The 15,600-nt window shown below is 47.1% G+C and overlaps 1 protein-coding gene across 2 annotated transcripts in view; it reads left to right on the forward strand.

Moving 5' to 3' along the window:
- Window positions 1-15,600, forward strand: part of LOC138511722 (versican core protein-like) — a 207,374-nt gene that overhangs the window by 150,996 nt on the left and 40,778 nt on the right. For both annotated transcript variants that reach the window (XM_069627577.1, XM_069627578.1), the window contains exon 8: window positions 9,117-14,285. In XM_069627577.1, coding sequence (XP_069483678.1) covers window positions 9,117-14,285 — 5,169 coding nt within the window. The remainder of the gene's footprint in view (window positions 1-9,116; window positions 14,286-15,600) is intronic.

Raw genomic sequence — 15,600 nt, forward strand, 5'->3', positions numbered from 1 at the left:
GGTAGACGTGCCATCAGCTGCGCTGTTGAGCTGTTTTATTCATGATTTAAAAGTGAGACATGTATTTAGATTGTACACATACATTGCAAAATGAGTGCGAGGGTACAAAGAATTAGCTTGAATGTCTACCTCAATTCCCACTTCATAAAATACTTCAGGTGTGTCCGTGCCCTGGCTTAAGTGCACCGTCGTGCGGTGAGCCGCCATGTTAGCTCTTCTTCCCCAGGTGATGACAGCAGAGTAGGAATGTGAGCTCAACGGTGTGTGCGAAGAGGCATTAGTAATGTCATCGCCTGCAGCTGAAGAGGCCGATAAGGCTCCCTTACGACAAACAGGAAAGAAAGAAACTGCAGGGAGAAACGACAGGCGGAAGCCATGAATGAGTGACCCTGTATAGAATGGCAGGGCCCATCGCACACAAGTGCTGCTGTCAGTCACATATGGGGGGAGGGCTGGAGACAGGGGGGCTGGGGGCGGGGCTTTCTACTGCCGTTCACTCTTCCGTGCAGGCTCATGGCAGATTAGGAGGAAATAGCAAAGCACGTGCGAGTTGCGAACCTGTGGCAGTCTGGAAGGACAGCAGCGGCCACGAAAGCCCGCAAAAGCTGCTGCTGGGGGTGGGGGGAGGGGGCAGCGGGGAGAGGGATGCCTATCTCCAGTGCCAACAGGAGTCATGTGACTGTGCGGACACTATTAGTGGGCCACAGAAGCTTTGCTTCTCAGTACGGGTGGGGCTCTGTATACTATAGGCCTGATTTACAAAAGCCTTTTCCTATGGGGAGTCCCATTGGGAAACGTTTGTAAATCAGGTCCTAAGTATTTTAAGACTCAGTAAGTCAGCATGTATTACCCAGGTGGGTAACCACAAATGCCATACATCAATAAAGTGTGAGCAATGTTTTAACACAACGAGATACGGTCTATGTGTCAACAATGGCTTCTTCTTTGTGCCCGGTGTGTCCATGGACGTTTGCCCATTGCCGACTCCGCAACCTGCCGTGTCTAAGTGTTCTCCCCCCTTTGTGCACTTCTGTTTGTGTGCTTCATCCCTTGCTGTTCCTCCGGGCCACTACACCAACTGTTCCTTTCTGTGCCCCTGACATGGGCGACCCCATACCATGCACCTCCGCCTGTGGTCTCACCCTATACCCCCACACCCCGTGAACCTGCAGTATATCTCCTGCCCGCCCACCAGCACGCCGCGAGACCCCACATCATGTCTACCCCCAAGAGATGCATTTCAGCCAAAACCCCACCCTGCACCTGCCCTCCTGTCCTCTTGCCACGCAATGGACCAGATTAAGCACTGGCATAACACCTGGAGTCGAACTGTCCATGCGTTGTCACCTGCACCACGACGATCTTGTGGTAGCCATGGCTTTAAGTGGGCCGGGGTAGCTGGGTCCAAGACCTGGCAGTTTCCAGAAAGGGCTTCCGAGCCAGGTCCCTGACAGGGCCCACCACCGACTAGACCCATCCACGCAGACACTTCAGGCAGCCTGTGTAGCCGAAGCGATGCATGATTACTTGGACTGCCTGCAGTTGTCAGCACTTCGGGAGAGTTTAAAAGGAGGAGCTGGGGGCTCCAAAGGAAATAATGCCAGTGCGCCCCAGCTCCCCTGCTTTGACCAATCCCCACTTAGGAGAGGGGGGACTATTGTTAGGGACATGGCCACGCCCTTAGGAGAGCCCCCCCCGCCACCCCGCCGCCTCGATTTAGTATCCCACTTAAAGCACTGAGTGGGGGTTGTGTCTGTGTAATTTCTCATTTCTAACACCCAGATTTTAGTAGAGTATTGTAAATGGCTGCATGAGACAGGATGAGGGCATGCCCTCAGCCCCCTTGATATAATCATTGTCCATTCCGATCTATCTCGTATCAGGATTTATGAGAGGTAAATGAATAGAAGCGCTCGTGCTCAGCATGAGAATTTGTGTTTGTTGAAATGTAATTCTGTTAGGGATCGCTAAATATCACCGACAACAGTGCACGACCGACCCCCCTGTATCGAGCCAGAGGGCATGTCCACTGGGAGGCGCATTTCATTGTGAGTCGGGATGTGCGTTTCAGTGCTCTTGCCACACACGTCAGGCCCTGACATTGTATCTCCAGTGCACATACGTATACAATTGTTGCAGCTACAGTTTTCAGAATCAGGGCCAAACCATGTGTGAGTTTTGAGTGCACTTGTGTGTGCGCCTGAACACAGATGTGCACATAAAACGTATGAGAATCAGTGCCATTGTATTACGATACCTGGTATTGGCAATGCTTTTGGGAAAAGGCCATTATCATATACACATACATTTTTGAATGATTGCTCGTATTTCTTGTCGCCTGGAACAGGCGAGAACTAGCAGTGATTGCTACCCCAGGGGTCGGCACTAGATCCTTTTCTGATCGGCTTCGGTGCACGTGATCGCTGCATATTTGCATTCTCACACGGCGCTCTGTAGATGCTGGTAACACTAGCATCGATCCGCAAAGTAGTTCCCAGGCTACAGCCCCTCCCTCCCCGAGCGCCCCCCTCGCCCGGCCTGGGAAGCAGATGGCCACACTTCCACCCTCGCCTGTTTCAGGTGTTTCTGGCCATCGCCTGCAGTCGCGTCAAGCCTAGACTTGTCAGAAGAGCACGCGGGTACAGAGGCCAACACTGCCAAATATGTCAGTCATGGCGGGTCAGGGCTCTGGGGGGCACTGCCTCTGTATTGGGCTGTGGAGGCCCAGGAAGCTGCCAGCCGGCCGGCGGCAGGAGTCAAGAGCCGCCCAGACCCATTCATTATCAGGCAGCTAATGCATTTTCAGCCTGTTCCTCTGGAGGCCTTCCTGCGCCTGGATGGATTGCAAGGAGCTGTCCCAATAAATGGATATGTCCCAAGCCTTTTCTTTGCTTTTAAAGAGAATGTGCGATGTTGGCAACATCTGAAATATGCACGCCACAATTATCGTGTGAATGAAAGTCCAACGTGGGAATAGCAGATGCACGGCAGACACACCCATGCAATTTTAGTCACACATATTTTAATGGGTTTGTCTTTTGACTTCAGAACACTTTATTGTGGGTATTTTGTGTTGGCATCTTGCACAACATTATTGCTATAATGAAATGAGCAATCTATCTGTGCACTGCACCCCCGAAACTAAGTTGGCTAATGGAGCTTATATGTTAGCTGTTCCTGATAAACAGCTCAATGTTTTATGAACTCCGAAATAAGGATCAGTGGATCTTCATCCCAAAGAGCCATCTCAGTGGCCAACACGGTGCTATGTTGTGCTGCATGTTACTTCTAGAGTGATCACTGTAATTGTATTGTCCCAGTAGCAGATTAGGGGAAGTGCACTGCAGTTTATATATTTTATTTATTTAATGGGTATTTATAATGTGCCTACACACAATGTGTTTCAAGGCGCCATAAGACAAGAGGGTGGGAACAGAGCTGACAAAAACAATAACAGTCCTACTAGGTCTTGTGACATTCGGATCATGCAAGTACAGTAAACAGACGTGCGGGGACACTAGAGGGGGAAGTGCCGGTGGATTAAGCGTGTGCCAGGGGAGGCCAGGTGGACAGAGTCACGGGAAGAAGAGAGTGCTGAGGCAGAAGGTCCATGTGCTAACTGTAAGGAACAGGGCTGGAAGGGCTCAAGGGGTGCAGGCCCAGCCAGGCTATTGCAGGGGGGAGAGAGCCGGGAGGGCAAGTGCAGGCTGGGAGAGGGTCAGAGGTGACCAAGTGCGGGGCAGACTGGTCGAGGAGGGCCTGGTGCCCTGTAAAACTCTGGGGGAACCATGCAGCCAGCCAAGAGGCAAAGGGGTACATTAGCAGGGGGTGGGAAGAAGGGAAGAAGGACGAGAAAAGGAGAGTCTTGAGAAGCTTTAGGAACTTGAGATCTGGCTCAAGTCTCAGAGGGGTAGGGAGGCCATACCAAAGGGAGGCACCCGTGGAGGAGCGAGATCTACACCCCACTCTCTGCTTGGAGAAGTGTCTGATCTGCAGAGAGTTGAATCTAGAAGACCAAAGGGCTCTAGCAGGGAGGTTTTAGGGAGAGAGAGTTGGATGTAGCGAGGTCCCAGGCCCCAGAAAGTCTTGTGGATGATGCAGAAGGTCTTGCATTTGATCCTCACAGCAACCGGGAGCCAGTGGAGAGAGTTTAGGGCTGGAGAGATGTGGTCCCAGTGCTTGAGCCCAAGGATACTTTTCGCAGTCCTATTCTGGATTAATAGAAGGGGGCGAAAGGAGGAGTTAGGCTGGTTCAGGGAGAGGCTGTTGCAGAAGTCCAGCAGTAGTCCAGCCTGGAGAGGACCAGAGCTCTGGAGACATTGGCCCTCATTCCGAGGTGGGTGCAAAGGGATACCGGGCACAAGTAATGACACCGGTGCCGGTAATCCGTTTGCGCCCTATTCCGAGGACCCTTTGCCGCCCCGTCCTTAACGCCTGGTTTCACCAGGCGTTATGGACGGGACCCGCAAAGGGACTTCAGAGCTAACAACGGTACCGCAATTTGCGGTACCGTTATTAGCGCCTTCCCCCTTCCCATTGAGCCCGATGGGGGCTGAAATGGGATTGGGGAATGGCTTTTTCAATGGGGACTTACCTGTCCCACAAAGGTCAGACCAGACCGGTAAGTCCCCATTGAACGAGGGTGGACACGGTACCGGTATTGGTGCTAATCATGACGCTAATAGCGCCATGACTAGCACCAACCTTGGAATGAGGCCCATTGATTTTCTAAGGGAAGGTGAGGAAAGGGAGAATGCTTACAAGGATGTACAGTTGAAAGTGAGCCTTCTTGGCAAGGTCCATGATGCGAGGAGAGAAGGAGAGAGAGTAGTCGAAGATGACACCAAGTGTTTTTGCCTCATAGGAGAGAGAGGGGAGTGGACCCATGGAGGGTGGCCAGAATGTAGGAGGGAATGAAGGAGCTGGGGTCTCAATGAAAGGGATCACAGTCTTACTGGCATTAAGGGAGAGATTGTTAGCAGTGCACCATGCCCGAATAGCAGACAGTCAGGAATGAGAGAGGACAAGAAGGAGCCAGAGGAGGGAAGCTTGAAGGAGAGTTGCATGTCCCAATAACATTGGAAGTTAGGAGAGAAAGCAGAGATGAAATGGGCTAGGGGAGCAAGGTAGATGTCAAAAAGCCAAGGTGAGACGATAGAGCCATGAGGGATCCCACAGGTGGAGAGTGAGATGAATGATAGAAAAGAGCCCAGTTGAACCTGGGAAGGTTGGTCAGAGGGGAAGTAGGTTAACCAGTACAGAGCCAGGTCCTTGATGCCAAGGTTATCACAGATCCAATTTATAAGGGTGGCAAAATTGACCATATCAAAGGCAGAGGAAAGGTCATAAAGGATGAGAATAAAATGTGAGTTGGAATCGAGATTAGAGGGCAAGTCTTCAAGGCTATTCAGGAGTGCAGTTTCTGTGCCTATTGCAGCTCTGAAGCCAGACTGGTGGTCTTGGACACAACAGATTCAGTGTAGGATGAGCTGGGAGATGGCCAGCTTCTCCAAGAGTTTGACCAGAAAGAGGGTAATGGAGGTAGTGTGGTAGTTAGCTGGACAGGAAGGGTTGGCAGAAGGCTGTTTGGGGAGAGGGTGTTCAAGGGAGTCCTTGAGGAGCAGCGGGAAAGATCCAGTGGCAAAGGCGTGATTGCAGGAATCAGCCAAGGCTGGGCCAAGGGAGACATTGGTGTCCTTGATAGTTCTGGAGGAGCAGGTGAACACCTGTTTGGATGAGACTTTCATAGAGCGGACTTGTCTAGAAACCTCAGTGAGAGAACCGCCACAAAATTGACTCGACATTTCGCGGGTCACTGGTCCAAATGTTCAGTGAAGTGTAAAGTTCCCCGGTCACCTTTAGGGGTATGAACTAGTAAAACTGCAGAATCGCCATCAGGCCTATTTGCTGCATCTCAATTGTTAAATGTATGTTCGGCACTCACTCTGCCCGTGCAGACCATTAGCCTCTTCAAAAATTGAAGGGATCTGAGCGACTGTTGTTTTTTCCCCCTGTTCCCACCCTGCTTGAGTGCTTTGAAACACCTCCTGTGTATAGGTGCTATATACATAAACAATTACATGGGAAAGTACAGGAAAAAGAAAAAAAAAACTGCAGCTAAGGCTGAAATCGGCATTACACAACCAAATAAAACATAACAATTTGGAGAATATGGGGTGCAGAGCCTGATGAATGAAACAGAAAAGGTGAGGCTGGAGGTGGTCAGAGGATATGATCTGCTTAGCCCTGAAGGTGCATTTCAGTTACGGATTGAAAAATGGACTAAAGTACGCAAGAGAGATAAGAAGACACAAAGAAAATAGATGAAAGGGTGGGCCGGGAACATTCATAGCTAGGCTCCAATGCCACTTACCAGATCCTGATTGAAGACGCATTGGCAATGCTAACAGTTTGGGAAAGGCACTTGCCAGGCACTGCCGTAGTGGTAATTAAATGGCGATTGATGTTTGCAAGTGCAAAATGGTGCGAGTACCTGGCCATCTAATAGCAGTGCCTTGCAAATGCCTAATACATATTCACGAGCGAAAACTGTTGGCTTTGCCGATGCTTGTTAACAGGACTTCAGAGAAGGACACACATAGTGCTTATAAATCGAGTGGCTGAAGGCAGACCTGGTTAAGACATTTGTATTACAACAGTAGCTTGTTTACATCTGCAATTAAGCCATTAACTCTCATCAGACTGCTTGGAGCAGGAACTGGGCAGGAATGGTCATAGGGATTAGCATAGCCATGGATAGTAAATTGGGTGGCCAATTAACCAAACCACACCTGTAAGCTGTTTGTCCCCCCTCATATGCCATGTCTCCCTATCTGCACTCTGATGCAATAGTTTCGGCTTATAGGTGGTGCAAGCGCCATAATAGACCAAACTAAAAATACACTACATGGTGAAAGGATCAAGGTTGGCAAAAAGAAAATAGAAGAGGGTATGGGCTGGTAACATTCATAGCCAGGCTCTAATGCCACGTTCCAAACTGCTCATAGTTGGCACTTTATAAAAAGCCAATGAATAAATAAATACACGGGCACATACATACATTGATAAAAGTGCATCTAAATGGAATAAATACAATTAATTTAAGTTGGTTCTTAGAGGTTCCCTCTGGGGATGTATTGAATCCTTTTTAGATAGTGAGAATCACATACTATCAATTACAATAACAACACAGGTGCTTGTGAGTTTTGACAGCTTAGTGTTGGTACTGTATTTGAAGGAGGCAAGATGTCAGGCACCGTTATGTGGAGAAGAGATCTGCTAAGATTGGAGACATTATACAGAGCAGGGCATTTTTCTGAAGAACAAGCAAACGTGTTCTACTCTTTGCTTAACTACCCTTCTCCGAAGCCTTGATATCTAGATGTCTCGGGTGGATGATTATATAAGGGGCGGGGTCCCATGAGCAGCAGGGGGGCAATCAGTAGCTGCTCATGTGAGCTCACAGACTTCCAGGGTGCACTGTATTTTTGTCTTTCTCCGAAACTGCTAGTGGAGGCCAGACCTTGTGGAATGTTACTCACTGCAAAAACGGCGGACCTAGCTAGGAATGGAAACGATCGGGGGGCTACGCTAATATCAGGACCTTTGGGTGTAGCCCCTGAGCTTCTATCCTGGGCTACAACCAAAAGACCCTGGGGCTGTAGACCCCTGACACACACCCATAGCAACGCCTTTGTGGCAGACCTCGTCAATTGGTAATTACGGATGTGGCCAATGACATTCTGTGGCTCATTCTGGAGGTAGGGTGCCTCTTCCTACCAAAGTGCCTGAGAAACATAGACAATCAACCAGAGGCCCCTTTAATTCCAGCAAATACGGGCCCTGTCCTGACCTGCAAGGCTAATCAACAAATGTACAGACACACTGATTAACTTCCAAGATGCATAATGAAGGTTCGTGTCTATGAAAACATTGGAGTCTGCACTAAAGGGCTCTAATGCAGGCTAGATGCCTCCTGACATAGATACAATTCTCTCTTGGAAATGCATGGAAATCGCAGGAAAAGTATGGTTGGCCCCAGTTTGTTGTTAAGGTCCAGAGAAGTGAACTGCCATGTGTAGATGATACCAAATAAAAAAAAATCATTTCAGACCCATTGTGCAAATAGAAAGGTACACAGTTTGAGAATGGTTAATAAAATAGTCCTCAAAAGTATACAGGTGTGTCTAAAACGTACCTCAGTTGGCACCTGGAGAGCTTCAACATCACGGAACATAAGAGCAAATATTGTGCATCACTTAGAAAATCAAGAAAGCAGCTTTGGCCCTTGACTTTGCTGGTATATACCCTTACCCACATTGCCTGACTTGGCCCCACCTTCGACCATACATTGTTATTTTAGGAAACAACTCAGACTAATGTCATATTTCAAGACTGCGTCACTTGAAAGATGCTACAGAAAATGTGCTTGTGCATAGTGCACATTTACAAAATAGTTTCTCCACCTTCTTGTGCCCTGTGCAGATGAAAGTGCAAACACACTTGCGTTCTGTAGGTGGGCCGACTCACGCAAGTGAACCTGCACACACACTGGTCTCTCTTCCCAGAGCTCCTCCCCTTTGATGCCGCCAACCGGCTGGATCAAGTCACAACCCTGATTCCTGAAGGCATGTGTTTTGATCTCTGCCACATCTCCAGTCTTTCACCCTGCGACTTGGCTCCCATGTCACAAGCCCGGCGCAGGAGTACGAGATATTCAGCAAGCCGTCTGCATGTCTGCCTCCTGCTTTGCAGAGCATTGAACAGAAACAACAATGTTATGGGGACAATCAGAAGGCCCATGCAGTATGCACTCACCTCCGACACGAGGACAGCCTCCACTTTACAAGTTGGAATCTATTGGCTGGACCGAGTGCGCCGCTCCTCCCCATGAGGTCAACACATTGAATCATATTATTAAATGGGGTACTAATAGCACACGTTACTGCATATGGACATGAGAGACTATATAATGAGTCAAGTAATTATCGTCATTGCCACTATCATTATTATCTAAAAGAACAACCTTTTTAAATGTACAAATGGATTGTGCACAAATCATTGCTTGAGATCCATATCCGAGTATTCATTTTAGTCTTTGTGTGCATTTTTCACAGGTCCAGTGATCCCACTTCTGCAGGTGCTGAATCAGCAAGGAGAAACTGTGCAATATCCTGAGTACGGTGGGCCATTATTAGTCGATATCCTCCACATAGATTCCCCAGAGGAGCAAGACCAAGACTGCGAGAACGCCACCGTAGAGTCTACTCCTCCACCCTTACAATTCGTCAATGGGAAACAGGAAATCACTAGCCCGCCTAAAGACAGAGAAGCAGCCGAGGCAAGAAGTGACCTGATTGAAAGTGCTGCTCCTGCCCAAAACCCAGACATTTCAGGAATGAGTGAAACTATAATGCCAGAGGACGGAGCCACAAGTACTATTCTACCAGAAATACCTGAAACAACCGAGCCGTCCACCCAGACAGACAATGTGGTGTTCACTTCAAGTCTGCCAACGCTGCCACCCGTCTATAGCGGCGAAGCAGAAACATTCACCGAAGATGAATCTAATCTTGTGATCTTTGCGTCTCAAGAGGTTCCCACCGAAGGAGTTACAGTCGAGGATGTTACAGTTCCTCAGAGCCAATCAGAACCGACTGACTCTGCGTCAGAATTTTCTGGGGATGATTCTGGGGATATTGTATTATCCAGTACACTTGTTCGGGGGGCTAAGAAATTAACATCTGATGAATTTGTTGAAAAGATTACCACATTACCAACTGCATTTAGTTCAATTGCCGAGCCTGCCATTCCCGATAAAACTGCAGAAGAAGTATATCCTGATGTGCGTTCTCCCTCGAAGAGTCTTGTGGAGACTACAGACATAACAGGATTGGACATTGAGCTGGCTTCTACTTCATTTTTAACCACCCAAGAAGGCTCTGGTGAATTCATTGAAAAGGCAGCGGAAGACACAACAGATGTAGTGCAAACTGAAGAGCTCGTCACAAGAGAACTGACTTCAGGCAAAGAGTTACACTTTGAGACTATATCCCCGAAGATTATCACCGAAGGAAAATTAGAGCAAATGTCAGAATCTAAACAGGGAACTGTTCAAACAGCTTCTCCATTTTATGAAACCAGCCCCACTGAAGCCGCATCAATTACTGTGGCAGTAAAAAGTGTGCCTACGCCAAAACTAGATGAACACATAAAAGCTCAGACTACTGCCACTTCTTCCGTGTCTGCATCCACTAGCATCACACATGTGGACGAAGCCGAAGGCTCTGCCCTTGAAGATGAAGCTGCAGGTCAGGAATCTAGCAAAGCTGTGACACCAGGCGAACCCACTCAGACGGAAGTTGAGGGTTTTAGGCTGTACTTTCCATCAACTGAGACAATGCCTTTACAAGAAACAGGCTTTGGATCTGAATCTGCACCTGCAAGCAGTATCACCAGTTTGCTTACAGAAGCTCCAGCACACCAAGCAGTCAGTACATTGTTGGACATTTCAGAGTTAGGCTCTGCAGACACAGACTCAGTTACAGAACGTGTTGCAACTGTATCCGTAACACAGGAAGCAATGCATCATGAAGGAGCTGAGATCCTCCCTGGTAGCACAGCTTCTTCACTTATGGATCCTTTCACATCCGAGCCAGAGTTATTGCCTCAGGCGACCAAAGAAACAGATGTCACAACTCCTGAGGACATGTATCCTGTCAGTACAGGGGCAGCAAATGAACAAGATCAAGAGACAAAAGCAACTCCGGAGCCCATCTATGCTGACAGTACAATGAAACCATTGGAAGTGAAACTTGGAACAGATGCATGCGTCATTTCTACTGAAACGCCGATACAAGAAATATCCAGTACACAATCTTTAGACGAAGGTGCCACATCTCCTACTCAGAGAGAAATCCCAGGACAATTACTGGATGGTTCCGGTGATGAAGATTTCTCAGGTATGATTGTCGCTGTTCCTGCTAGTACAAGAACTCCAGTGGTGGAACCTACTGAAGTGGAAAGTGCCCATGTTAGTACTCCAGCTTCCTTATCGGAGGAACCTGATTCAAAAGAAGCAGTACGTGTCATTGATTCATCAGAGTTAAATATCCCCTCTGTTGATCCTAAAAACGTAGAAGTAAGCACTGAATTGGCAACACTAGCCAGTGGAAGTGAAATTGCAACAAAACAACCTCCTTTGAGCAGCATAGTTTCATCAACTGATTCGATACAGATCGAACCCGAAGAGGTGTATGCACCACTTGCCACAGAGAAACCAACGATTGCAGGGGGCGACCTTCAAAAAATAACCGTAGAGCCTAAGAGCACAGTTGAGCGGATTGAACAGAGCTCTGCTGAGAAGTTGCTCACTACTGAAATGAATATTCATGATCAGGGTTCTGGAGACATGGAAGAAGTCACTCAGTCGGCCACTAGATCCTGGACCTTGGAACTGGACTCTGGAAGTGGTGAAGATGAAAGTGAGGGAAAAGGGATTGTACTTGCCACAATATCGCCTGTGGATTTTTCAACTAAACTGAAACCTGAAGACCTTCTGATCAGCACAGAGAGTGATGGTTCACTAAAAGACAGTCAAGAAGAACATACATCCAGTCCTTCACAAGTAAAATTGTTATCAACAGCCCACCCTGTAGAGGAATCGGAAGGCACTGAAAGAACATTAGCCGAACTACAAGAAACAGCTACATCTTCTGGTCCTGTTGTGGTTTTAGCATCAGAAGTTGCAGAAATTGAACGTACCACTGCTACTTCACCTTTGGGGGGTGAGCAAGAGCGCTTGCTCTTTGAAACCTCTCCAACCAAGCAGGCGCGCAGTTCATCACTTAATTTGGGAAGTGAAAGTCCCACTGTAAAAGCAATCAGCACTGAGAATCTGCTATCAGGACAAGGTTCTGGAGAATATATTTTCACAGAAGAATCTCAAAGCGAAGATCATGTTACCTTCAGTGTTGTCGATGAGCCCCATATCTTTACAACCGCAAGCCCTGCAGTTTCTGAGCCTGAAAGTGCAGAACCAAAAGAGGCCACCGAAACACCAAAACCAACTGAGATAAGTAGTGTTGAGGAACTTTCTAAAGCCACAAGTGAAGACACAGGAGCACCAACACCTTCATCGGAATTAGCCTCAGAAACCATTGTCAGTATTGTCCCATCTACACTCATTGCAATTGAAGAAGGTGCACACGATATTACTTCCGCAGCACTTAGCACGCAAATAATTCCCATATCTGAAAGAAGAGAGGAATCTGGACAAAAGGAAATGATCAGCGAAGAAAGTAACACTGTGTCCCAGAGTCCAGTATCACATTCTGAATCTCTGCTTGAAGTGGAATCAGTGGGTAACGCTGTCTCAAGTTCCACAATGCCAGTTAGCACAACCTTCCGTTCAGCAATCGCTGACATTCCCGATTCCAATTTGTTTGAAACATCTGCAGAAGGATCAGGGGTAGATCTGGAAGAGGCTACTACCACGAGTAAGATTTCTTCTGAATCTGAGAAGGTGGAAGGCACTCTTGCTCCTAGCACTTCGGAAGCACCTAGCAGAGACCCAGTGGTGGCACATATAGTACACACTGCTTCAGTACTGCCTGCTCACTCAGAAGAGAGCGTGATTCAACCAAGTCCAGCCAGTTCTCCAATAAGTCCACTCATAGACGTAAGTTCCTCAGAAGATATAATTCCAACTGGTGACATCACTACGGAACTTGTTGACAAGGAACTAGATGAAGTCATTGAGATGACTGCTAGGACAATTGTTGAAGGGCCACAGAAACATGGAGGTTCATCTGATGAAACAACTATCATAGATATGGACCATTTTGAATCTGTGCATACAGGCGGCCAAGACATCCATGTTCCCACTCAGGCAACGGCCATATCTAGTGGCAGCTTTGTTTCAACTTCTAGCCCCTCCTTGCCTGAAGAAGCAATTGAAGGATCTGGTATGAATATTGTATTATCTAGTTCTGAAGAGTCAACTACACTGCAAAGTGTAGAAGTTGCATCAACAACAACACCCGATCACTCAACATCGATTGATGATCTGCATTTTACAACAATATCTCCCATAACAGTGCCAGAAATAGATAATCAATTTTCAACCTTATCAGCACTTTCCAGTGATACAGTTCCCTCCCAAATCAGTGAAGAGCCCACAACAGATCTAGCAGACTCTGACCATGTGTTATCAGACACTACAACAGAGGGTCAGCTGACATTAAGCCTGCAAGCAGACATACAGTCAACAGTTGTCCCACGTGAAGCAGTCTCTGCAGCAGAACATGCCGAAGGCGAGTCTGATGTAACTGAAACAAAGAGCCCCATGACTCCTCTGACAGCAGTGGAGACAGATGAAGAACGACAAGATGTATCTACAGCCTACGCAGAACTGGTTTCCCACAGCATAAGACAATCAGTCACTGAGATCCAGGACATAAGTCAGGCTACTTACATAGAGTCAGAAACAGCAGCAAAGATAACCCCTGAGGACCAAACACAAAAACCTTCTTTCACAGTCATTTTAATCAATGGGGCATCTGAATACCCACACCAAATCATCCCGAGTACTTTGCCCTCATCCGATTCGGAGTCGGCAAAACTAGCTTCAGAGCAAGAAGTGATTTCTGAAGTTGCAGCAACCTACAAGCCTTCCCTGATTGAACAATATAATGACACCGAGGCTGATTCAAAGCCCATAATGGACGGTGTAGAAGACGGTGAAATCGACGAGCAGGCAACAGCCGGCCCAGGCGAGATGGTACCTGTGCCATCAGCATCAGAGTCACCCGACAGTGACGATGAAGGTGCATCCACTGAACCCTCCCTAGTTGATGTCACGCTGGCTTCTCTTCCACCTGCCAGCGGAACAATAAAACTGCTGCCAAAGGCTGTCAGAACACACGTATCTGAAGAAACAATCTTTACAGAGGAGGAATCCTACACAACACCAGCTTCGGTGACACAAAAACATAGTGTAAGCACAGACTCTGTACCTCCTTATACACCTGAGGAAACAGCAACGTCATCTCCCGTCGCTGTAGAAACACAAACTGCCCTTGTGGTTCAGAAAGATTCCTCAACCGAATCTTCTCACGTCGCTACTGACAGAACAGCCGTCCAAGAAAGCACATCAGGATCTGATGAACAGACACCAGTAACTGGAGAAGAGAGCAATACTATTGACTTTACCGAGGGTATGAATGGAACCGAATTCCTGATCAGCACAAGTGAGGCAGACGAGGAGGCTCTAGTTAATATCCCAGGTAAGAAAAGCTTTCTTCACATGTTTTCTTTCATTCAACATATTGCATGGTTTTCTTGTTTGTTCCTTTATACCTAGTTCATTTTAATTTGTTTAGTAGAGAAGTGAGTAGTTTTAATAGCGTGGGATACTGATGAAATTGTAATCGTCTTTGCCCTCGAGCCTACAACAGTTTGCTAGTTTGAGGCGTATGTACAGATAGGAATACACAATGCAAGAGATAGAGAATACACAATGCAAGATAGGGAACAGTTTGCTAGTCTGAGGCGTATGTACAGATAGGAATACACAATGCAAGATAGGGAACAGTTTGCTAGTCTGAGGCGTATGTACAGACAGGGAATACAAAAAGCAGGATAGGGAACAGCTTGCTGGCCTGAGGTGTATGTACAGATAGGAATACACAATGCAAGAGATAGGGAATACACAATGCAAGATAGGGAACAGTTTGCTACTCTGAGGCGTATGTACAGATAGGAATACACAATGCAAGAGATAGGGAATACACAATGCAAGATAGGGAACAGTTTGATAGTCTGAGGCGTATGTACAGATAGGAATACACAATGCAAGAGATAGAGAATACACAATGCAAGATAGGGAACAGTTTGCTAGTCTGAGGCGTATGTACAGATAGGAATACACAATGCAAGATAGGGAACAGTTTGCTAGTCTGAGGCGTATGTACAGACAGGGAATACAAAAAGCAGGATAGGGAACAGCTTGCTGGCCTGAGGTGTATGTACAGATAGGAATACACAATGCAAGAGATAGGGAATACACAATGCAAGATAGGGAACAGTTTGCTACTCTGAGGCGTATGTACAGATAGGAATACACAATGCAAGAGATAGGGAATACACAATGCAAGATAGGGAACAGTTTGCTACTCTGAGGCGTATGTACAGATAGGAATACACAATGCAAGAGATAGAGAATACACAATGCAAGATAGGGAACAGTTTGCTAGTCTGAGGCGTATGTACAGATAGGAATACACAATGCAAGAGATAGAGAATACACAATGCAAGATAGGGAACAGTTTGCTAGTCTGAGGCGTATGTACAGATAGGAATACACAATGCAAGAGATAGGGAATACACAATGCAAGATAGGGAACAGTTTGCTAATCTGAGGCGTATGTACAGATAGGAATACACAATGCAAGAGATAGAGAATACACAATGCAAGATAGGGAACAGTTTGCTAGTCTGAGGCGTATGTACAGATAGGAATACACAATGCAAGATAGGGAACAGTTTGCTAGTCTGAGGCGTATGTACAGACAGGGAATACAAAAAGCAGGATAGGGAACA

The sequence above is a fragment of the Ambystoma mexicanum genome, chromosome 6p, assembly GCF_040938575.1.
Source record: "Ambystoma mexicanum isolate Mex_15411 chromosome 6p, UKY_AmexF1_1, whole genome shotgun sequence".
Classification (NCBI taxonomy): Eukaryota; Metazoa; Chordata; class Amphibia; order Caudata; family Ambystomatidae; genus Ambystoma; species Ambystoma mexicanum.